Here is a 25,687-nt window from a genome sequence, read left to right on the forward strand (position 1 = left end):
AAACCTGTGTTTACTCTACGTGGATAGGCCTGCTCTACCCAAAGCTGAATTGTATTGTATTGTATTGTGTCGCATCCCATCCCATCGAATCCCATCCCATTGCATCCCATCCCACCGCATCCCATCACATCACATCTCATCTCATCCCATCCCTTCCCATCGCATCCCATCCCATCCCATCCTATCCCATCCCATCGCATCCCATCACATCCCATCCCATCCCATCGCATCCCATCCCATCCCATCCCAACCCATCCCATCCCATCCCATCGCATCTCATCCCATCCCATCCCAGGGCAGCAGCCGTCATAAGACTTTGAGCACACTTTCTCTCTAGGTGGTGCAGTGTCATGATTCCTAGGGAGTCAGGGGCTGGAGAGGTTGAGAATTGGCCACCTGAGTTACAGCACTGCCCTGGAAATAGATATAGCCTACAATTCTAATCAAAGGCCTAGATTAATGATTTTCAGACATTTAGCAGAACCAGTTTTTCAAATGCAACCTTATATAAAATACTAAGTCCTAAGCAAACAAAAATTGTGTTGATCTGGTTGAAGTAGGAATTGGGGCATCCAGAGACTCCAATTCAGCCTCCCCTTTCTGCATTCCCCACCCTTGGAAGTTTTCACAGTAGCTCTTGAAGCAGCTTTGTAGGTTTCCAAATTGACTATTTGAAAAACAAACAGTAGTTGGTTTTAAGAAGGCAACTTCCATTCTGGCAATAGGTTTGTCCATTCTGGGTGTGAAATCCAACTGAAGTTATCTGGAATTCCCAAACATGCCCATTTATTACATGTCTGCCTATGAACGCCTACAAATTCCAAATACTCCCTTTAGTCTTTTCTGACCTTCAACACCTTAGATAACACGAAATGTTCCTTCACCTGCGGCCCCATCGCACTTTATTACAGTCTATTATACCACTTTGCAACATGGCGCCCGAGCTGGGCTCATGTGACTCAAATGAGTCCTGCAGGGGAGACTGGATGTTTACACCCTAACTGTGGACTTCCTTATGTGTCTGTCTGCATTCACTTGTTTATATGAGGGTTAAGGAATCTAGGCGGGGGCAGGGAGGGGAATCTAACAATGATCATGATTTGGGATTCAGATAATAAAGGTAAGGCTGATGTAAGGAGAAACTAGGAGAGCCCAAGGATTAAAGCCACATCAAAAGAAGGATTCTAGCTCTACCAGAATTAGCCACAAGATCCAGTGGTGGGAGGGTAAATGGTGGTTTCCAGTGGAATAGAATGGCCATTACTTGAAATCATTAAAGCCCAGCTGATCTGTTAGTACATATACGTTCTGGAAATAAAAGGCTTGTGTTTCCTAATGAAAATAGCTATTCTGTTACTCTGTTCAGGACCTCTCTAGAAAAGTAGAACTCAGTGGAGTGAAGTCCATATTCCAAATGGCAGAAGAAAGGCCATCAGTGTAAAGCATCAGCAGAACATCAAACTATATCCCACAGCTAAGTAACAGTGGTACAAAGAGTGTTGAGAACAGAGTCTAGCAGGAGTGGTGGGAAATAGCATGCCAAGTTGTTCGTGCATGAGAATGAGGACGGAGAGGAAAGCAGCAGCACTGGGACATTCAACAGTCTGGACCAACAAATGAGACCACAGGAGACCCACCTTGGGTCTGGTTTAAAAATGGGAGAGAGAGGGAGAGGCAGGACCAAGATGGCAGAGTGAGTGGTCTTCTTTGTCTCTCACTCTTCGAATCTACAACTAATTGGACATTCACCGATTAACAAAGGATATCCAGATAGCATCTCAAGACGCCTAAGAGACTTACGCTGCTATACATTGGAAGGCAGACGGACTTCCCCCTGGAAAGAGGTGGAAATAGGTGAAAACTCTCGGACCCCCAACCCCCAGACAGCCTAGTACCTGCAAGAGGCTCTCTTCCAGCAGACTCCCCCATAGCATTGCCACACACCAAGGGCGGGAGAGTGCACTCTCCAGCAGAGCGACGGTGGAAACAGGTGACAACAGCGATTACATCCAAGGCCAGGGGGAATCTCCAGGGTCCCCCACCCACCAGCAGGGAAGGCCTCTGCTCGCCATTAGCAGGGAGGCGCCGCCCAGAAACCAGAACAAAGGGAAGCTCCCAGCAAGTGGATTCCCCGGCTTGGCACCAGCCCACCAGCTGCTGCTGGGCCCATGGTCTCCGGCCACGCACGGGTCAGTGCAGGGGGTGCCCGGACTTCCCATGGACGTGCTTGGGGACTGGGTTGGAGCTCCAGTGCCTGGTTCTGCAGCCCAGGGGGAGGCTCCAGGGTCCCGCACCCCCCTGGCAGGGGAAGCCTCTGCTCGCCATTAAGAGGGAGGCCCTGCCCAGAAACCACAACAAAGGGAAGCTCCCAGCGAGTGGATTCCCTGGCCTGGCACCAGCCCGCCAGCTGCTGCTGGGCCCATGGTCTCTGGCCATGCACAGGTCAGTGCAGGGGTGCCCGGACTTCCCGTGGACATGCTTGGGGACTGGGTGGAGCTCCAACACCTGGCTCTGCAGCCCAGGGGGGCGCTCCAGGGTCCCGCAGCCCCCCAGCAGGGAGGGCCTCTGTTCGCCATTGGCATGGAGGCACCACCCAGCATTCAGAACACCAGGAAGCTCCCTAGAGCAGAATTCCCCACAAGGCAGCAGCTTACAAGCCACCACCAGGCCCACAGACTCTGGCCATGTCCCAGACAAGGCAAGGGGCTCCCAGAGATCCCATGAGAGTGGAGTGGGGCAGAGTGGAGCTCCGGTGAAACGGCTATGTAGCCCAGGGGGATCTCCAGGTTCCTACAGCAGCCTCAGTGAAAGCCTCTGCACAGCACTAGTGGAGAGATCCCAACTGGCAATCGCAAGGCAGGAAGGCCCTGGGGCAAAAGTAGCACAGCTAGGTGAGCTAATGACAGACTGCAGAAGATACTCATAGCTCTGCTGGGACCTATCCAAGTGTGATCTTGTGGGCTCTGTTAGGGACAAACTGGCAATTATAGGTGATCCTGCTCCAGGCTGCTGGGAAAGCCGACAACACCGCTGCAGACCACAAGGAGGGAGTACGTCTAAGTGGGCTGCAACAGAAGGCACCAGCAGCCTGAGGGACCCCACAGGACCACTGTGACTACGAGGAGGGGTCCAGGTCCAGTCAGTAACAGCTGACAGGGTTCCTGGTTGGTGCAGTCTAAACAGCTGCCCCCACACACACACCAGTCACAACAAGTGGAAGCAGCAACTAAACCCTATCTCTATGCGGAGGCACAAATCCATGCCATCAAGCAGTATGAAAAAATACATTAAATCTCCAGAACAGAAGGAAAATGATAAGCACCCAGAAAACAATCCCAAAGACAATGAAAGCCATAACCTAAATGATGATGATTTCAAAACTGCCATTATTAAAAAACTCAACGCGTTAAAAGAGAATTCAGATAGACAACTCAATGAGTTCAGCAGCTACGTCACTAAAGAGCTTGACACTATAAAGAAGAACCAATTAGAAATACTGGAGATGAAGAACACAATGGAGGAGATTAAGAAAAACCTGGACTCTCTGAACAGTAGGGTTGATAATATGGAGGACAGAATTAGCAATTTGGAGGATAGGAATATAGAAATGCTGCAGAGGAGGAGAGAGAACTAAGACTAAAAAGAAATGAAGAAACTCTCTGAGAATTATCCAACTCAATTAGGAGATGCAACATAAGGATTATAGGTATACCAGAGGGAGAAGAGAAGGAGAAGGGGGCAGAAGGCCTGCTCAAAGAAATAATAGCTGAGAACTTTCCAAACTTGGGAAGAGAGATGGAACTTCATGTGACATAAGCCAATAGATCTCCAAACTTTATTAATGCAAGAAGACCAATCCCAAGGCATATAGTAGTAAAACTAGCAAAAATCAACAACAAAGAGAAAATACTAAGGGCAGCCAGGCAGAAGAAAATAACTTACAAAGGAAACTCCATAAGGCTATCAGCAGATTTCTTAGGAGAGACCTTACAGGCTAGAAGAGATTGGAATGAAATATTCAAAACTCTGAAGGACAAAAACCTGCAGCTAAGAATACTCTACCCAGCAAAAATATCCTTCAAATATGATGGAGAAAGTAAAACTTTCCCAGATAAACAAAAGTTAAGGGAATTCATCGCCACAAAACCTCCTCTTCAAGAAATGCTCAGGAAGAACCTCATTCCTGAAAAATCAAAAAAAGGAAAGGGGTTACAAAATCCAGAACAAAGGAGATAAGCAGAAGGACAATAACACAAAGTAACAGCTCTCCATCAGGACAGGTTAGCAAAAGTTAAATAAAACATTAAAGATAAATGGAACGGAAACACCAAGAATAAATATAACCTAGTCATTTTAACCACAAACTCACAACACAAAAAAGAAGAAGAGAAAAAAAAATCTGACAATAACAACTTAGAAGGGGAAGAGAAAAGCGGTGGAATGTTTTAATTTAAGGAAATAAGAGGCTATCGGAAAGAGGAGTATCTCATCTACGAAATGTGTTATACAAACCACCTGGTAACCACTAAACAAATAACAAGAATAAAGAAACAAATTACAAATAAGAAGAAAGCCAATACAGAAATTTACCTACTTGAATTAGGAATCCAAAAATCATGTGACAAGAAACAAAGGAAATGCAAAAGAACCGGAAAACAAGCAATAAAATGGCAACAGTAGGCCCCCACGTTTCAATAATCACTCTAAATGTAAATGGATTGAACTCTCCAATCAAAAGGCACAGAGTGGCAGGATGGATCAAAGAACAAGATCCAACAATATGCTGCCTCCAGGAAACACACCTCAGCCCCAAAGACAAACACAGACTCAGAGTGAAGGGATGGAAGACAATACTCCAAGCTAATAATGAACAAAAGAAAGCAGGTGTTGCCATACTTATATCAGATAAAGTAGACTTCAAAGCAAAACAGATAAAGAAAAACAAAGAGGGGCAGTATATAATGATAAAAGGGATGCTCCACCAAGATGACATAACACTTATAAATATATATGCACCTAACACAGGAGCACCAAAATTCGTAAAGAAACTATTAACAAAACTAAAAGGAGACATCAACAGCAATACAATAATAGTAGGGGACCTCAACACCCCATTAACACCAATGGACAGATCATCCGGACAGAAAATCAACAAGGAAGTTATAGAATTAAGTGAAAAATTAGATCAGATGGACCTAATAGATATATATAGGACACTTCATCCAAAAACAGCAGGTTACACATTCTTCTCAAGCATGCATGGAACATTCTCAAGGATAGACCATATCTTGGGAAACAAAGCAAGCATCAATAAGTTCAAGAGGGTTGAAATAATATCAAGCATCTTTTCTGATCATAATGCTATGAAACTAGAAATCAACTACAAGAATAAAGCTGGGAAAGGGGCAAAAATGTGGAGACAAAACAACATGCTACTGAACAATCAATGGATTATTGAAGAAATTAAAGAAGAAATCAAATATTATCTGGAGACAAATGAAAATGAAAACACACCGTATTAACTTATCTGGGACACAGCAAAGGCAGTCCTAAGAGGGAAATTCATTGCAATACAGGCTCACCTCAATAAGCAAGAAAAATCTTACATAAACAACCTCAAATGACACCTAACGGAATTAGAAAAAGAAGAACAAACAAAGCCCAAAGTCAGTAGAAGGAGGGAAATAATAAAAATTAGAGCAGAAATACATGATATTGAAACAAAAAAGACAGTAGAAAGGATCAATGAAACAAAGAGTTGGTTCCTTGAAAAAATTAACAAAACCGACAAACCCTTAGCCAGACTCACTAAAAAAAAAAAGAGAGAAGTCTCAAATAAATAAAATTAGAAATGAGAGAGGAGAAATCACAACAGGTACCGAAATACAAAGGATCATAAGAGAATACTATGAAAAACTATATGCCAACAAATTGAACAACCTAGAAGAAATGGATAAATTCCTAGACTCATACAGCCTCCCCAAACTGAATCAGGAAGAAATAGAGAATCTGAATAGACCAATCACAAGCAAAGAAATAGAAACAGTAATCAAAAACCTCCCCAAAAATAAGAGTCCAGGACCAGACGGCTTCTCTGGAGAATTCTACCACACATTCAAAGAAGATTTAATACCTATCCTTCTCAAACTATTCCAGAAAATAGAGGAAGATGGAGCACTCCCTAATACATTCTATGAAGCCAACATCATCCTGATCCCCAAACCTGACAAGGACAACACAAAGAAGGAAAACTACAGACTAATATCACTGATGAACATAGATGCAAAAATCCTCAACAAAATTTTGGCAAACCGAATACAGCAATACATCAAAAAGATTATATGCCATGATCAAGTGGGATTTATACCAGAGACACAGGGATGGTAATAAAAAAAAAACACAAAAAAAATGGGAGAGAGAACAATATGGGAGAGGAAGAAAGATGGAGGTCAAGTCATTAATAGGTTGGGACTGAGCTAGCAAAATTCAGAAGAAAATGTTAATGTGTTCTCATCTGTACCCACACACTAGAAAGAGCTGGGCACACGCAGGCTCTTACAATAATAAGAATCCTACGATAATAAGAATATTGTACTCTTATATTTTGCTCTCATGATGAGGGCTTGACATTATTGGGCACCACGTATACCTGTGAGACTGCCATGCCTCAGAGATCTATGTACCAGAAAATATTCCCAAGTGAAACGATGCACTTAGATGTTCTGGCAGGGTAATCACTTGATAAGAAGGTATTTCAACTGTTAATAGGAAGTTAGCAGAAAAGATTCCTTGGTCTGGTGAAGATTGTTTTAGGCATAAGCATATGTCATATACAGAATAACTTTTATCTAAAAATTTAGAAAAGGAAAAGCTGCATAAAGATCAAACTTTGGTAGCTTGGCATTAGGATGGCAGGACAGTGCAAGAGTATTCATAAATCCAAGCACTGTGGATTTCCTTAGTTTCATCTAGTTTAAGGTCAAAACTGCTACAAACCGACAGATGTATATGCATTTCAAACTATCTGGATAGAGCACAGAACAGACTATATTCTCTTTCCCAACATTTTTGAAATGGAATCAAATTATTCTAATATCTTGTTCATCATCCACCCCTACCTGAGCTCTTTGATTCTGCCATACCTCATGCAGTGAAACCATGCATACTTGCTTTATGTGTTAGGTTCCAGAGGATAAATGAGAATACCGCATGCATTTAAAATTCCCATAATTTATTTCATTAGTATACATGTTAAAATGAGTATAGGAGACTATTTGAGTTCAAAGTTTGCGTAAAATTAACTGCACGTATAATTAATACTTACAAAGGTATTTTGAGTGAATGCCAGTTTTCTAAAGAGTGACTTTATTAAACAGTGGAGTTATTAAACCAGACATTAACCCTCCTAAGTTTGGGCAGAGAAGAACTCAAGAAAGAGGGTCTTCAACTAAGAAGCAGCAGTTGTACGAGATGTTCTAGATTCTTCCCCCAAGACTCACTTCTTCTTTGGGGTTGTTTCATTTTGATTCTCAATGTCATTATCACTTCTGGATACAGGGAAAATTCCTCTTTAAAAATCCAACTCATCTTTTAAAAACATAAGATGCCAATAATTTATTCCCAAAAATATATGTGTGCATTTTTTTAAAGAGGGAGCTTTCACTAAAAACTTGGACAGAAAGTTCACGTGAACATGGAAAATACAGACTCATTAAAGGAAGGCCAATTTCTAAATAGCTTTGTGTCATTAAGGTGTCTAGAGAAGTAGCAACTGGTTTGGCTCCTCAGTTTAAGACAAACACACTTGGCTCTAGACTGCAGAGGTTACTAACAGGGGAGTGCCTTTTCCTCAACAGATGGCCGCTGGCTGCCGTCATCTCTACCTTGTCACCTGTGTTATACTAAGAAGAACAGCTCATCTCCCACCCAAGGACAGAGTGCAAACATGAAGCTCACAATCTCAGATTAACTGGTGGCTGCCAACTCAATTTTGCTTTTCGATTTGAGGAGCAAGGGTAACTGGAAGGGTGGTGGCTTATGGTCCATAAATGGTCCTCTGGTGTTTTCCTTCCTGCCGATAGTAGTCATCTCTGTGACTACAAGGCCCTCTCCTATGACACACTCAATATATGCCATCCCCTCCGTTAGGAAGTAACTAGACAAAACCTACTCATTTCATATGAAAAATCTTAGTAATACATACAATAATGATTGCATGCAAATGTTGCAAATTAAACACGGATACTCCCACACGAAATTAAATTTGAGGAAATTGATGACTGACCACCTAAAATATTCAATTAACAAAATACTTTTTTTTAAGGCCAACCTATATTTAGTTTTGACTGATGCCTTTGAAGGAATGTGGCATACCTTGGTTTATCAGTGTGATCTTTAGCTTCTTGACAACTCACAATTAAAAACGCACCATTCACGAGGACATAACTGCAGTAGTCATATTAATTCCTGTAGCAAAGGTATCCAAACTAAACTATTTATTTATTTATCTAAATTAAGGTTTTAAGAGGCCAAAACTACAAATCTAGAATAAATTACTTAGATAATTTTCTTGCTAATTAAACATTTAGTAAACATTAAAGTTTTTGGTATTAAATATTTGGTAACTTCATTCATTTATCAGTGCTATCAAAATGCAAATAAGAAATAAGAACAACTGTCTAGCTATCAAAGTAGGTTTAAAAAATAACTATATTTAGATATCTTCATTTGTGACCTTCTATCTCTAATGTTAGCTCTAAGAAAAGGTATCGTTAAACATATCAACAGACAACATGGTGGCAGAAAGGTGAAAAATATGTCAAACTTTAAAAAATATTTATATTTAAAAGAATACTTACTCTTTTGCTTGCCTCTAAGAGGATATATCCTGAGTTTTTCAATAATATCAACCATGATCAAGGAAGTCACAACCAGAGAGACTGCCAGGTCAGGTAATGTATCAGGTAAAACATCAGCGGAACCATTAATACTCTTTTGAACCTGTTTTCAGAAAGCCATTCAGAAGCATTACATTTTTGTGGTTTCTTGTTCAAAATTCTTTTAATAGTCTGAAAGTGGCACTAAATTAATTATCAATACATTTGCTAAAAGACTAGAAGCTTGGTTTTCAGTCTCTCAGGTGTTCATCCCCACAAGGTTTTGAACTATTTCTAAAGAAGTAATAAAGATTCATACGAATGTAAGAGCTTTCATTTGAAATAGAGCTTGGTAAATGCATGTAAAATATAACAGTAGGCTCCTGGAATGGTGGGATGGGGAATTCCTTCCAACCCCGCTGCTAAGCGGAACCTCTGAGAGTCCCAGCTCAAAGAGGTAGGGGGACAAATACTGGAGTTTAGGATCTTTGAAGAAGGGAGAGCCTGGGTAAAGCCAGCTAAGCTTTGGAGTACTTCCTTCATCTAATTAAGGTATCTACAAAGAAATCTATGGAAAGCATCGTGTAAATGGTGATACATTGAGAATTTCCTTCTGAGATCAGGAACAAGACAAAGGTGCCACCATGACCATTTCTATTCAACATTGTACTAGAGATCCTAGCCAGTGTAATAAGGCAAGAAAAAAACAGTACATGTATTAGAAGAAAGAGAAACAAAATATCATTATTCATAGACAATATGATTGCATGTGGATAAAATTCAATGCGTTATTTCTACATATGAACAACAAAAAGAAAATGAGATTTTAAAAAAGATATCTTTCAATTAAACCTCAATCAGAATTCCAAGTTTTTGTGGAAAATAACAAGCTGATTCTAAAATGTATATAGAAATGTAAAGGTCAAGACATTACAGAAGAAAAACAAAAAAATATGAAGATTTACTCTTCCACATGTAAAAAGCTATTATAAGACTACAAGAATTATCATAGTGTGGTGCCAGCACAGGAACAGAAAAGTAGACAATAGGATAGAACAGAACTCAGAAAGAGACCACACATATACACACCTGATTTATAACAAGGGCAGCACTGCAGAGAAATGTGGGAAAACAGACTTTTTAATAAATGGTGCTCAGTCCATTGGATGTTATTTGGGGAAAAAAATAAATAAAACTTGACTCCTTCCTGCACAACATACACAAAAATTAGTTCCAGATGGACTGTGAATCTAAAAGAGAAGGGTAAAACAATATTGGCTGCAAATTATAATATAGGAGAATATCTTCAAGACTTTGAGGTCAGGTTCACAATATATAACATCTTCTCAAGCAAGTTACCAAAAGAACTATCCATAAAGGACAGAAATTGATAAATTGGACTATTTTTAAATTAAGAACTTCTCTTCATGAGAAGAAACCAGAGTATTAAATCACAGAGTGAAGATGTCTGTAATGCATATAATTTACAAAGGGCTTGAAATTTGAATATATAAATGTCTTCCCAAATCAATTTTTCAAAAAAAAGCAACACAATTTAAAAAAATGAGCAAGATGAAAAAATGCTCCATCTCAATTATTAGAAAAATGTAATTTAAAACTACAGTGAAATTCAAGACTATACACACCAAGATGGCTAAAATAAAAAGACGTACAATGCAAGCACTGGTTAGGATGTGGAGCAGCAGGAATGTTCATTCTCTGCTAGTGGAAGTCTAAATGAGTCTATTCTCTTTGGAAAACTGGCATTTTCTATTAAAAGTGAACATCTGAATATGTTATGACCCGTCAATTCCACTCCTGCATATTTAACCAACTAAGATGCTTGCACGTGTGCCCCAAGAGATATATTCAAGGATTCAGCAGCATTACTTGTAATAGTAAAAATTGGAAACAACTGAAATGGCCATCAAAGGGAGAGCTGATAAATAAATTGTGATATATTCATAAAATGAAATACCCTACCAGAATGAAAATGAAGGGAATGCAGTTGTTCACAAAAAACATGAATGAACCACACTTTTGAATAAAAGAAGTCAGACACAAACTAGACAGACAGGTAGAGACATATTATATATCATTTCATTTCCCTTTACAAAAGGTTCAAAAACAGATGAACCAATCTGTGGTCCTAGAAGACAAGGGAGAAGTTACCTTTGGGGAGGAAGGAAAGGCAGTCATTGCACAGAGTATGAGGACGGCTTTTAGGGAGCTGGCGAAGTTCTATTCTTTGACCTGAAGTGTTAACATAGGGATTTGCTCGGTGGTCTTCCATTCATATTGTATATTTTATGTTTTGTGTACTTCTCTGTTTCTGTGTTATACTTCAGAGAAAAATTAAACTAAATTAAATTTTAAAAATATGCAACAGAGGGTGAGACATAATGGAAAAGAACCAAAAAGGGCGATCAAACTACAGATACACCATCATTTTATGAGTAGTCTTCCTTAAAGGTTGTAAACTGAATTTTTAAGGCTCTTGGGAACCTCCAAGAACTTTATAAGGTATTTGTGGAGAGGGAAGAGAAAATGATACATCTAGATGAAAATATTCATGTACTGCCGCTTGATACAAAGCACACATGTGTGGCCTTCTGAGCTTATGCTATGTCTTCATATATTGTCCTAATGTAGCATCTAGGACGTATTCTAACAATTACGTCGTTTCTTTCTTTTTTTTTCTTTGGCGAGGAAGATTGGCCCTGAGCTAACACCCATGCCAATCTTCCTCTATTTTGTATGTTGGATGCTGTCACAGCATGGCTTGATAAGCAGGGTGTAGGTCCGTGCCTGGGATCCAAACCCACGAACCCTTGGTTGCCAAAGTGGAGTGCATGAACTTAACCACTACGCCACCAAGGCAGCCCCTGACAATTAGGTAATTTCTAGTGATATCTTATATTATCTCACACTCACCTCTCTCACAACACTTATCATACTTGTTCTAAATGACTGTTTATTTTTCTGTCTACTGTCAATAAATAATTACTGAAGGCCCTAAATTTCCTGAGCACTCTATCCCCAGTACCTGCTCCCTATCCACTAGCATATAACATGATCTTAGTGAATAGCTCCTCAACACAGAAAAGAAATATCACAAAGTAACTCAAGTTGTGCACTTGGGAGAAGTGAAAATTACATCTTTCACAGGATCTTGCAAATTAATAAGATTAGTAGGGCATTCTTCTTTGAACTTCTTGGATAATAAAGTTTTTACAGCCTGAAAGTTCTGCCTATATTATTCCTGTCCTTCAGATGTCCACCCACCAGAGTCCTTTTGAAGCTACAGTTACTTGAAACATAAATTCAAAGTTATTTTCAAATAAATACCATGTGCAAATTATTTGTCAAAGGATATATTATCAAAGGTCTTAAAGTGGAGTGGTTGCTCCCTAGGATATTGTTCTATTCCATTTAGAACTAAGGACACTCATGAATAACATCAGGATAGAAGAAACAAATGTGGCTCTACATTCAAATTCCTTGCTTTTTTATTATTTTGAAATAACATTCTCATCTCTCACATACAAACATATAAGCAATTTTTTAAAAATCGGCTGCTGGACTTTCCTCCACAATCACAGAGGGAATAACGATTTAGTACTTTAAATATATATACTGCAACATGGAAGAAGACCGGACAAAATAAACTTTAAGATATTTGTTTGGCATACTGCTCTATCAAACCCCAATAACAGAGGAAATTTTAAAATCTCAAAATCTTGCAGCAGAAGAAATTAAAATTCCATACCTCAGTCACTGCTATAGAAAAGCTGAAGCTGGGAAGCGTTGTGAGTACTACACACATCATCGTAACAGGTCTCCTAGCAAAGGAGAAAAAATAAGCAAAAGCAATAATGTACCAGATCAACAGTTCCTGTTATTTTGCTAATTTTGCAGTTCCTCTTCCATTCATCTATAGTTTTTCTAAGAAGCTACTGCTTCCCTATTTCCATTTCCCAAATGTTCGAGTATGGCAAAGGGCAACACGTGCAAAACCCAGAGTCCTTTTCTGGAACAAAAGGAGGAGAGATTTCCAAATAGTTAACAAACCATAGATGACTAAAAGCATCACAGGGCACAGTGCAAGACAGTCAACATTTTCACGACTCATTCATCAGAATCCTGCCAAACAGGTCGGGATCTGAGGACCAAGTGGAAGAACAGAGGGACTTTCTCAAGTTCTACTATGCCCCATGTTATAAAATGAATTTTTCAAAAAATACATTTAGAAGTGATATATTAATAGGTACTTTAGGATGACAAAGTGAAAACATTTGGATATTTTTGACTTGAAGGAAAAAAATCATATGTACATAAAAATCAGGTAATTTTTTAAAATTTGGTTTGGGGCTACTTCTTAAACCTTGCATGATCAATTAATCACATAGTTATTGAGATATAATGTGTATATAATATTCTACCTTACGACAGAGAGAATTAAAATGCATGTTCAGCATCATCAATTTAATGGGAAGACAAAATATACTCCAAGGTTTTCAGTAATGAAATATTTACCTCCTCTTTCCTTAATTGAATACATATTATATGAATTACATTTATGGGATAGTTTGTGTCTAAGTACAAAGAGTGTTGGAGTCTCTCAAATAGAATTTCTCCGTGGTCCTGCCATGCCTCCCTGCATCCCAGCCCCTTCTTAGATGTTCTAGGTACAGGTACAGACATAACATAGGGGGTGGGATAGCTACTCTCACAGCCAGACCCTCTATGACCTGCTAAAACCAGAGGTATCCTGGGATTTAGAATGGGTAGCTCTGCCTCCTTTTCTGAGCCCAGATCCAGGTACCTACAGCAGTTGGCTCTGTAAGATGGCTAGAGCGTCCAGAATCCTCTTCTCACCTTGACCTTGAAAAGATGACAGTAGAGTGCCCTTGCACCTCTTCGTCATCTATAGTATAGTATCTCCCTTGATTATCTCAGCCAATCCCATGTCTTTAAATACCACCCACTTGCCCATGACTTCCAAATATATCATTATATATAGTATATATATATATGTTATATATATATAATGGCCTCTATCTTGAGCTCTAGACTTGTACACCCAGCTGTCCATTTGACATCTCCACTTGGATATCTAGCACACAATTCAGACTTAACATCCCTGAAAAAGAACCCACATCCTTCTCCATACCTGTTCCAATCATCATCAATCCTGCCTGATTTACTGCCAAAATACATTTCGAATCCTTCCTCTGCTAACACCATGGTTCATCCACTATCGTCTCTTGTCTGAGGTTGTTCCTAACCGGTTTCCTCTTAGTGTTTCTATTCTTGTCTAGCAGCATTTTCTCCCATGAACAAACCATCATATTTTTAAAATGTAAAACACATCTGGTCACACCCTGCTCAAAAATCCTCAATGCTGGGAGGAATGGGGAACAGGGGGTTATTGTTTAATGGGAACAGAGTTTAAGTCTTGCAAGATGAAAAGGGTTCTGTGGAAGGAGGGTGGTGCTGGACGCACACTGATGTGAATGTACTTAATGCCAGGGATCTGGATGCTTCAAAACAGTTAAGATGGTCAATTTCGTGTTATTTGTATTTTACCACAAAATACATGTATTTGTGTATTTTAGGGATTTGTAAAACGCTCTAATGGTTGACTAATTGAAAGCTATTACCCTAGCCTACGCGCTCTACATGATGTGGTTTTTTTCATTTCTCCTACTGTCCTAACTTGGAATGACCTTCCTCCCCCCCAACATCCACTTAACTCCAGCCATACTGGCCTTCTGGTTATTTCATGATCACACCAAGCTTGCCCCACCTTTAAGTCGTACACTGGCTATTGCTTTTGCCAGGGGCTCTCTACTCCTGGATCTTCAATGTCTGGCTCCGGTTGTCATCCAAATACATATGTACATATATATTCTTTTTTTTTTTTTTTTTTTTTTGCAGTCCAATGACTACCTGAAATTCTGCTGCTGATTTCTTTACTTGCTGTTTGTCACATCCCTCTTTGCCCATCCCCAAGGTAAGTTCCATGGAAGCAGGGACCTTATTGGAGTTGTTCCCTACTTAATCTCCAGCATTCAGAACAATGTTTCTGACCCTTTTTTGTGCAATAAACATTCTGGGGATCTGGTAAATCCTATAGACACTTCTCAGAATAGAATTTTTAAATGCATAAAATACTTAGACTCAAAAAAACCAAAGCAATTATGTTGAAATACAGCTAATTCTTTTAAAATTGTGATATAGAAATATATATGCCTATCTAAGAATACATTGCCTTCTTATTTCCTTTAGAGTATTCAAGATCTAGTGGAAACTGTAATCATTCATAATTTCAAAGTATTGAAGATTATAAACCATATTCTGAAGTATCTGCAACAATTACAATGTGACATAAAAAGATCTGTGACATGCAATATGAAAAATCTATGTAATAAATTTACCGGTACTGCTTATACTAGTGTGGTTTGTTACCAACATTCATAATGGAAAGAAGTGTTAGCTCAGTTAGAGATTAGTGAAAATAGAGATGTAACTTGTTTCTCATCCATTCAAGTTCAAGAACCCCATAACACTAGAGAATGTCTGGCACACAGTAGGAATTCAATAAATACTAAATGAAGGGATAGAATAGTTAATAAATGAACACTAATCTAAGCCTGCATTTTATTTAACCAGAAATGATAACCTGCATTTGAAAATTTTGACTTATTGCTAACATATGCTTGTAATTAATGAGTGTCGTGGGTTGAATTGTGTCCCCCCAAAAAGATATGTTGGAATCCCAACCCCCGGTGCCTGAGAAAGTAACCTTATTTAGAAATATGGTCTTTACTGAGGTAATAAGTTAAAATGAGGTCATTAGGGTGGACTATGATCCAATAAGACTGGTGTCCTCACAGAAAGGGGTAATTTGAGGCAGATTTGTATAGAAGGAAGATTATGTGAAAGACACAGGAAGATGCCATGTGAAGATGAAGGCAGAGGTCAAGGTAATGCATCTACAAGACAAGGAATGCCAAAGAGCGCCAGCAAACTGCCAAAAGCTAGCAAGGAGACCTGGAACAGATTCTCCCTCACAGCCCTCAGAAGGAACCAACTCCACCATGACCTTGCCCTTGGACTTCTAGCCTCCAGAATTATGAGACAATAAATTTCTGTTGCTTAAGCCACTCAGTTAGAAGGACTTTATTATAACAGTTCTAGGAAACTAATACAGAATTTGCAACAGGGAAGTGGGGGTACTGTTGTAACAAATACCTAAAAATGTGGAAGTGGTTTTGGAATTGGGTAATGGATAGAGTCTGAAGACACACGATGGAAAAGGTTAGATTGCCTAGATTGTCAGTGGAAATATGGACATTAAAGGAGTTTCTGGTGAGAGCTCAGAAAGAAAAGGAAGAGCAGAAGAGAAAGCCTCTCTCACCCTAGAGAATACATATATTGTCGTGAACAGAATGTTGCTAGAAATATGAATGGGAAAGGTGCTTCTGATGAGGTTTCAGACATAAACGAAACTGGAGGAAAGGTGATCCTTTCTATAAAGTGGCAGAGAACTTGTTTGAATCGTGTCCTGCTGGGTAGAAAGGAGAACTTGTAAGTGATGAACTCAGATATTTAGCTGAGGAGATTTCTAAGGAAAGTATTGAAAGCACTGCCTCATTTCTCCTTGCTGATTAAATTAAAATGTAAGAGGAGAGAGACAAATTGAAGAAGGGACTGTTAAGCAAGAAGGAGCCAGAACTTGAAGATTTGGAAAATTCTCAGCCAATCTCCATTGCAAAAAAATGAGAGAGCATGTTCTAGAAAGAACCCTAAGGGTGTGGCTTGCGAATCCAATCAACCATCTCAGCAGAAACACTGACAGCTTGCAGTGAAGGGGAACAGAGATGGGACAAAATGAGGGAAGGCTGCCAGACTTCTGGGATACAATAGGCAGGAAACAGGCTGATAGAACTCTTTGCTGCAAATACGTATTATCCTTCTAGAAAAGGGAAGAATGACTTTGACAGTGCTACAGAGGCCAGGGAGGCTGCCACTGCTACCGCAGGCCCAGAGGTTTCCTCTTCAGATCCAGAGGGCAAGGCTGCTGCCAATCGCCAAGAGGGTGGAGCTCTCATTCTGCTGAGCCCAGAGGACAGAGTATCCAGACACAGAGGATTATTCTGAAGCCTTAAAATTTAATGAAATTTGCCCTGATGGGTTTCAGACTTTCTTGGAACTCATGACCTTTCATCCTTCCAATTTCTCCCTTTTGGAATGGGAGTGTCTATCCCGTGACAGCCCCACCATTCTATGTTGGAAGCAAATAACTTGTTGCCTGGTTTCACAGGTTTACAGATAGAGAGAAATTTTGCTTCAAAATGAATTGTACCCCAACTCTCACCCATAACTGAATTGGATGGTTTAGTGATGAGTTTGGGGACTTTGAGTTAACGATGTTTAGATGATATTTTGAGCTTAGAGTTGATGCTGGAATGATTGAAACTTTTGGAGCTGTTGGGATGCAGTGACTCTATTTTTCACGTAGGAAGAATGTGAATTTTGAGGGCCAGAGGGCAGACTGTTAGAGTTGAATTACATCTCCCAAGAGACATGTTGAAGTCCCAACCTCCAGTACCTCAAATGTGGCTGTATTTGGAAATAAGGTCTTTCCAGAGGTAATAAGCTAAATTGAGGTCATTAGGGTGGGCCCTGATCCAACACGACTGGCGCCCTATAAAGAGAGGAAATTTGAAGAACCTGCCAGTCTTTCAAGGCTCCCCATAACCTGGCCTTAACTCTCCAACATGTTACAATAACACTCCTACTCTACGCTAACCCTCGTGAGCTCCCACCACACGCTAAGCACTGTAGGAAGGCATTTCACAGATGTTACGCAAACCGCACAACGACCCTCTGAGGTGGGTATCATCCCTATTTTACAGATGAAGAAACTCACAATGAAGGTTTAATTAATTTGCCCAAGATCCCACAGCTAGAAGGAGAAAGGTGAGTTTTAATCCAGGTCTTTCTGACTCCAAAACTCAAGATCCTATCCATTCTGCAATACTGCCCGCCCGATTTCTCTCTACTCTCTCCTTTCTCAGGAAGTTGGTCTGCTCCTGCTCCTTGAAGAAGCCGTGCTTATTCCTAACCTCAGCTCATTGCTCGTACTCATCACCCCCTCTGGAATGTCTTCCCACGCTCATCCTTCCACACTTGGCTTAACTCCATCTTTCCTTGGGAGACTTTCTCTGACTACTCCAAGCACAGGACTCTCCTGATAGACCTGAGTCCACAAACCCCATGTATTGAACAACTGCTGAGTACAGGCCTTTGTGGTGGGCTGATGGGGTGAGATGGGGGGTAGCAAAGATGAATCAAAAAGGGCACCTTCCCTACTGTCAGTACTAAGTTTTGATGACTCTCTTCTCTGGGCTGACAAAGGACTTGTGGTGGGTCACATACTATTTACTGATTTAGTGTATACTGTTTTATATTACTTTCTAATTTTTTCATGTATAACTGTGCAGTCTCCACAGCTCCCTGGCAAAGGAGACAAAGCCTAATGTAGGCAGATATTCTCCTACAGTAGCCTGTGAATAACGCTGGTTAGAATGAAGCATCTGTGTATGGAGGAAATTTGGAAAAGTAAATAGCAGTCATAGAGTGGACGGTCTTTAATGAGTCCTAAGATGTGGTAACTAGTATAACTGATGTCCACATGTGGATAGGTCTGCCACACAGTCAACAGCTACTCAATAAATGTTTATTAAAAGAGTGACCAAGTGAATGAGAAATGGGAACTGGAAGGGAATTCAAATAGGTAAAGTCATAGCTATTCTAACAAACTCTGAGAGTGAACTAGTGGAGCGCTGTTAATCTGGAGGATTTCTAGTAAAACTGCACCATCTAACACATTTACTAGTACCTCCAGGGGAGACAGGAAAGATATGCTTACCTTATTTGCAGATGACACAAAATCAAGTGGGACAGCTAGCACTTTGAATGACACAATCAGGATTCAGAAGATTACAACTGATTAGAAATATGACTAAAACCAATATAATGATATTTAATAGGGATAAGAGAAAATTACTGAATTCAGGTTTAAAAAAATTGTTCAAGTATTCCTCCATCCACCCATTCATCTAAACTGTTGTTAAATGTGTGTACTATACTCTGTTCTGAGGCTAGAAAGGCACATAAGACACAGTCTGACTTTTAGGCACTTACAAGCTCACAGGAGTTGCCTAAGCGCAAGATGAGGAAGCCCTGCACTGAAAGCAAGTTTTTCCAGGAGTTTTACTCAATTGCACCCTCAGTTGTGAAACAAGTGACATAAGTTGCAATTGAAGACAATAGCATCACATCAATAGCTGAAGTCAATAGCTGCATCACTGGGAAATCAGGGTACCAATGAGATCACATCTAGACATTAATGGGCCAGGCAGCATCTCAAGGAGAAGTCCAAAAGAGTAAAAGGTACGCAAAGCACAGGACAAGAACGACTGATGAAACCTGGACACTGGAGAAGAGAAAACTTAGCAGACTGGGATGGGACGTGGGTGAGATGACAGAGTGACATGGCTCTCTTCAAACATATGAAAAGCTTTCATGTAGATACAGTGATCTCAGAGAAGTCTCGCTTGGAGACACAATTTTGGGAGATGTCATCACACTAGTGACATTTTATATTATGAGAACAAAGAGAATGCTTGAAAAGCAATAAAAAGAGGAAATTGGAGGCATTGGGTAGAGCTCCTGGCCATGGCCAAATTCACTGGCATATAAGGGAGGACCGGGGAGGTGAGTCTACAAAGAAGATGGGCAAGAAGTTAAACAGTGGCAGCTTTTATTTCGATATAAGGAAATAAGGAAGACGAATAATTAACGAAACAAAAAGCAGTGAATTTCCCTTAACATCAGAGGCAGACTATCTATCCATATTGTGAGAAATAGTGTAGTAGATGACCTCTAAGGTGCCGTCCAGCTTTAGGATTCTGTGGTACCGTCACCACTGAATCCTACAAGTAAAGGGAGGAGTAGATTTTTAGGAGATGGAAATGGCATGCAGAAAACTTTTTTCAATAAGCTTATTACTCTGTCAATGAGGACTGGGAGGGAATGAGGGGGACAGAAGAAGCAAAGGGCAAGACACCAGTTGGTGAAGGTGTTCAGAGCCCCAAGTGTTAGTTAATAAAATGCTCTTCATGTTTCCTTGAACACAAACAACCAGGACAAATGGTCTGATGCTGGATTTGAATATATGAAAATTTGGGGAATCATGCCAGAAACTCAAGTGTATGGTGGCCCTGGAAATGAGTGAGGAAAACAGTCATGGAGAACAAGGAGCTGATGCAAAAAAAGATGACAAAGGAAGAATTAATGGAATCTGGTGACTTATGGCATATGATGGGAAAGAAAAGCAAAAGGAAGTACACTCTTGCTGATTTACTGGCATGGAGGGGTACAGAAGAGAAAGCCTGCAGTGAAGGATGACAAAATTATTGCTACTGAGTGTTTAAGAAGATGACAGACCCACTGAGAGAAGCAGGAGTGTTCTGGATACAAGTAACTGTTAGGCATCAGTGTTTAGTTCATGGTAACTTGCCAATGACCTTCTCAGAGGCTCAGAAAAGAGCGAGCTCTCTTTCCTCTTGGTTAGCCAATCTGCACAGTGGTGCCCAGATGTTACTGGTCATGTGTGCTGCTGGGGCACAGTGAGGTGTGCAAGAAACCAGGATCTGGAGACACATACCTTGGGGTCTGTGTTGGCTCCACTGCTCACTGGCTGTGTGGACCTTTAACCTCTATGCCTCAATTTCCTCACTCGTCAAATAGGCACTATAGGTGTTCTGATATTTAAAGGTTAGAGAATTAACTAAACTAACACCAGCAATGTGTGTACAACTATGCTTGGGTGGGTAGTAACTGTTCAAAAAACATGTGCTCTTATTTTCCTACAACTATGACTACAATCGCTATCACTAACCACTCCCTTAAACTAATCAACAGCAAAGTCTTGTTGACTATGTCAAGGATTTAAGCAAGGGATGATGTAGTGCAAAATACTGGCGTCCTTCAAACGTGCCACTGCCCAGGATTCCTGACATGTCATGGTCTAAAGTGATTGTCCTCTGAAGGACCTGAGAGAATTCCTGGAACATGCCTGGGTCCATGGCAGTCTGGGAACCCCCACAAGTCCTCCAGAATTACCCTGCCCCAGGGTCCCCTCTCCATGGAGATCTGCTCCGGTTTCAGGCCAGCCTTGTCGCTCAAGGATTTCACACATTCACTGATATCCCAGGAAAGGATTTCTCTTATTTACTGGGATATACAATTTGGTGTGTATATAAATAGCTTTTCTTCATTCCTCAAGCCACCTCCCCAGTCTATTATGAATTATGACCGACATTCCTAAAAAGGAACGATCATTCTAAAGGAAAGAGGAAGTGTTTAACAACAGTGAAGGAAAGAGCACTGGATTAAAGTTCAGACTTCACTGTTGATTTAATGTGTATGTCTTAAGCTCCCTGACATGGTCTCCTCCCTTATAAGATGGGAATTATAGCCACATGGTCAACTCCACGACACTGGTGTGCAGGCCAAGTGAGAAAATGAAACAAAAGCACTGTGTGTATGCAAAACGGAAGACATTCATGACATCACTCTGTTGGCCTCCATTCTTCTCAAAGAATAAGAGACAAATGAGATTCTTCAAACTCAAAGAGTATCACTTACAGCATCTAATTTTCTTCAGTTTTATCATCTCTTCCACTAGTTCTGAGAGTCATTCTGAGAATTAAACAAGATCATGTTTTAAATGGAAATACTAAATTCAGCCGGAGGTCGTAACTCATCTAGGCCTCACTATGTGCCAGGCACTATGCTGGGAACTTAACGCACATAATCTCAAGTGGGTTCTCAAGACAACACTCCAGTGAAGAAACTAGGTCGTCCCTGTTTTGCTTAGGAGAAAACTAAAATTCAAGCAATTTAAAGAACTCACACAAGGTCTCACAGTCAGTGTCGAAGCTGGGACGTGAACTCAGGTCTGTAGCTCTCAACTGTGTTGCCAGGGCACACGCTTTACTACCTGGGTGACTCACTTTCTCCTGGAGACCAGCCCCATAGGACTCATGACGCCATTGTGGACCTACAGGGAGGTTCTCAAATAAACTCATCAACTATATATCTGACACTAAAAGAGTTGCATTTTTCTTGAAACACTTGGCATTCAAAGTCAGAAAGAATAAAAGAAAAGTCGCACAAGAGAGAGGAAATAGCACAGAATCAGACAAATCTGGCCTCACAAATTCCAGCTCCACCAGTTTTTTTTTTTTTACAAGCTTTATCACAGCTCGTAAGATTGACAAAGTGAATCGTGTCTTTCAGTTTCCATTTCTTCATCTATAAAACGAGAACATTAGCACCCACCTCACTGGATTGTTGTAAAGTTTAAATTTAATGGTACAGAATGTGTAAAGTTCTCAGAATAGTGCTCAGTAATGATTTCTCCTCTTCTATACCAGTAAGATAACGATATGATAGTGCTCATGAATGAGGCCATGAAGAAATAGTTTTAGTTTCACTGAAATTACTGATAACCTGTCCTATATCTAAAACCATTTAGAACACTGTGGCCAGGCACACCCCAAACAGAAATGAAAGACCCAAAGGGTATTTCCCAAAAGAAATGCCTAAAAGATATATTGGTGTGACAGCCCAAGATACCTTAGGACAAGGGAAGTACCTGGACCAGATGTACAAAAGGAAACATGTGCCCTGGGGAGTAGAAATGAAAGACTGCTCTCTTCCTTATTCTTGATTACCCCAGGAGATGGGGACCTCATTCTTCAAAGAGGCAGTTTAGGGTAGTGGTGGAAAGTACCAATTATGGAGTCAGATGGACACAGGTCCAAAGTCTGGCCCTTCCAGACTTTCATTAGTTAACTGACTGGGAAAGTTGCTTAGCCCCTGTAATCATCAGTTTCCTCTTAGAACTAATGATAAATTCATGAAAATACCTACTTCACAAGATGGTATAGAATGAAATGAAATTCATACATAAATCTCAGAGCACAGAATAAGTGATCAGCAAAGAAGCAATTATAGCTTAATAACAATAAATATTAATAATAATAATAAGTGGCATGCAAAGGTTTGCTGCCTGAATGATATTCAGAACCTAGGGTCCTAGGGATTTGAGCCAACATTAAAACAAATCAAAGAGTGCCTTCCTGGGTTGGCATGGGCCAGCTTCCCATCGGTTTATGCCTGTGGTCATTTGGACCTCTCACCGTTCCCTCAAAACGTCCCAACCCGGTCAGGAGTCTTGGACAGTCAAAGCAACGCCCAGGCAGTATGAGGGGTGGAGCGCCCAGCTCAGCTCCAAAACCACCCCTTTGGTGATCCTGAGGCTTTGGGTCAAGGTTTAGAAAACCCCAAAACCTCACTGATAAACGTAGTGCCAACCAAATGGGTTATTTCCCAAAACCCCTCAAGAGCTCTGACTGTGGGAAACTAACAGTTCCCTGGTAAGGTTCACGGGGCCACATCCCGTACCAGTACCTACAGAGTGCTTCCTGAACGCCACACTTCAGCTCTCCCCTTCTGCACCCTCCCAACAGTATTTCTAGCTATTTTAGCTAGCTATTACATCTATTTTTTTACATTTCTGTCCTTGCTTGTGTTAAAATTCCCAGCTCCTTCCTTTTCGAATGTGCTCTAGGTTGTTCGACTTTAAAATGAAAGCCCAGTGTAAAAGAAAATTTAACGTATCAAAGAAAACAAAGAAATCCCAGATGCGTAAGAATCAGACCAAAATAAATTAGCATCTGGGATTATTCGTTCTCAGTGCCTTTACATGGATCAACACAGTCACTAGGTAAACTGTTAGCCAAATCAACATTAAATCTTATTTAAAATATTTCTGTGTTATTATTGAAGTATTTCCACACCATATCAGGGTAACAGAACCAACATAGTAACCCACATAGTAAAGTTTTACTATGTTTTTACCAACACAGTAAAGTATTATTTTTTAAAATCTAAATAAAGGAATCAGTTGCTTAAAAATCTCGGTTGGGTGATGGTCAAAGGATACACTAGACCTGAGAAACAATACAGTGCAAACATTGAAGAACAGCATTTTCAGTTTTGCACAAAAGTAAAATTCTATACTATAATCTTGCAATTACAATTCTGTCAATTACCTGTGATAACCTTAGGCAGTTTTGTGCATGGAGGAATTCGGTCCAACATTTGCTACTCAGGGTATGACAGACTCATGCTAACTCCAACCTAATGAACACATGTAATTTGTTATAATCAGTAGTAAAAATGACGCCATAAAAATATAGAAGATACCATGATATCAATACATCTATAGAAATGGTGTTGATTACTTCTCAATAATCTCGCGTTACGTACATTTGCACTGTTCTAATATCCTTCCACATAGTACATGAGAAAGTATCCCTGAAAGCATCACAGGGATTCCCTGCTAAAGAATTCTTTTACTTACCACCCTTTAATTTTTTGGTAAAGATGATGCTTCTTGTATAGGAGAACTTTGACAGGAATCCAAACCAATAGAGTGACTAAAGCCACGTAGGCAATCGAACAGGAAACGATCAGCCAATAATGAGTTCTCCAAGCTATGTTCGAGGTCCTTTGATAGGCAGTGGCAAACTGTTCCATAACCACGAGCGTGGGAACGGAGAAAGCAGCAAACTCAAGGAGCTCAAACACCAGGAGCTTGACTAGTTTTCCAGAAGCCATCCCGAGGAAGGACGAGCTGCTGAGGATCAAACGCTCCCCCTCGGATGGCGAGCAGCGTATGGATCCAGATACTGACCTAGGATCAAGTTCCTTGTACTCGAATCACTAAGCAGTGACTTTTTATTCTTTTATTGACCCTCCTATGGTTCAGTGATCTTCCAACTTAACAACCGAGGCCTCTTAAAGAGACAGAGCAGTTGTGGAAGTGATCACTTAATGTGTTTGCACATCCGTAATTAAAATCAAACGAACTTCGGGATACACTTTGGAGCACTGGTAAAAGCAGGTCTTTTAATGTAGCTTTTATTGCTAAGTTGAGCACAAAAAAAAAATTTATGTAATATTTAACACTTGTTAAACAGAACCGTTAGCATAACAAAGTTTTATAGTTGAAAGAGGAGGACTAGATGTAATCCACTCCCCTCTTTTTACTTCTAAGCAAATTCAGAAGAAGAGAGAGATCCAAACCCTGAGTCTTCATCTTAGAGAACTACCTCTCATTTTTCTTCAAAGTGCTTGAAAAGGGGTTTGGATTCACTTTGCCAACTTCCTAACCAGACTTCTTCCTGGTACTTGAAATATTTATTTGTTCTTGCACATTGATTGCTATGTAACACAGATTAATGTTATTTTTATTTTACTGTTCAGGAGACTAACACGGTGATATTAGAAACCTGTTATCAAGATTAACACTTAGGAGCTATCTATATCTAGTCGAAAAGCATATCAAATATTTAAAAGACAATTGTCTCCATGGATATCCTTCTTTGAAAACCACTTTTTAAACACCTGCGATGAGCACTTTGCTAGGTGATGGGGTGTGAAGATGAATGAGCGACAGAAGGTTCCTGCCTGAAAATGCTCACAGTGAACGGAGGAAACAAAACTATGAACAACAACCACCACAATAACTGAGGTCAGAAGCATAACCTAAGTGCTATGGTAACAGAGAGAGCTTCCTCTTTGGGTTGGGGGATGGGGAGGGAAAGGACGATGAGGACAGATGCGAGGTTGGGGTGTCAGTGACATCTAAGGCAGAAAAGAGC

The 25,687-nt window shown here is 40.2% G+C and overlaps 1 protein-coding gene across 2 annotated transcripts in view; it reads right to left on the bottom strand.

Annotated features, from left to right (window-relative positions):
• Positions 1–24,759, bottom strand: part of TMEM236 (transmembrane protein 236) — a 37,920-nt gene extending 13,161 nt beyond the window's left edge. Inside the window, exons 1-3 of one of the 2 annotated variants that reach the window (XM_001498147.5) lie at positions 24,385–24,759; positions 12,646–12,718; positions 8,859–9,000 (exon numbers count right to left, since the gene is read on the bottom strand). In XM_001498147.5, the coding sequence (XP_001498197.1) occupies positions 8,859–9,000; positions 12,646–12,718; positions 24,385–24,641 (472 nt within the window). In that variant the 5' untranslated portion in view covers positions 24,642–24,759. Of the gene's footprint in view, positions 1–8,858; positions 9,001–12,645; positions 12,719–14,049; positions 14,250–24,384 lie in introns of those variants that run through there. The other variant, XM_070255243.1, reaches the window with a different exon arrangement.
• Between the last annotated feature and the right edge of the window lie 928 nt (positions 24,760–25,687).

The sequence above is a fragment of the Equus caballus genome, chromosome 29 (assembly GCF_041296265.1).
Source record: "Equus caballus isolate H_3958 breed thoroughbred chromosome 29, TB-T2T, whole genome shotgun sequence".
Lineage (NCBI taxonomy): Eukaryota > Metazoa > Chordata > Mammalia > Perissodactyla > Equidae > Equus > Equus caballus.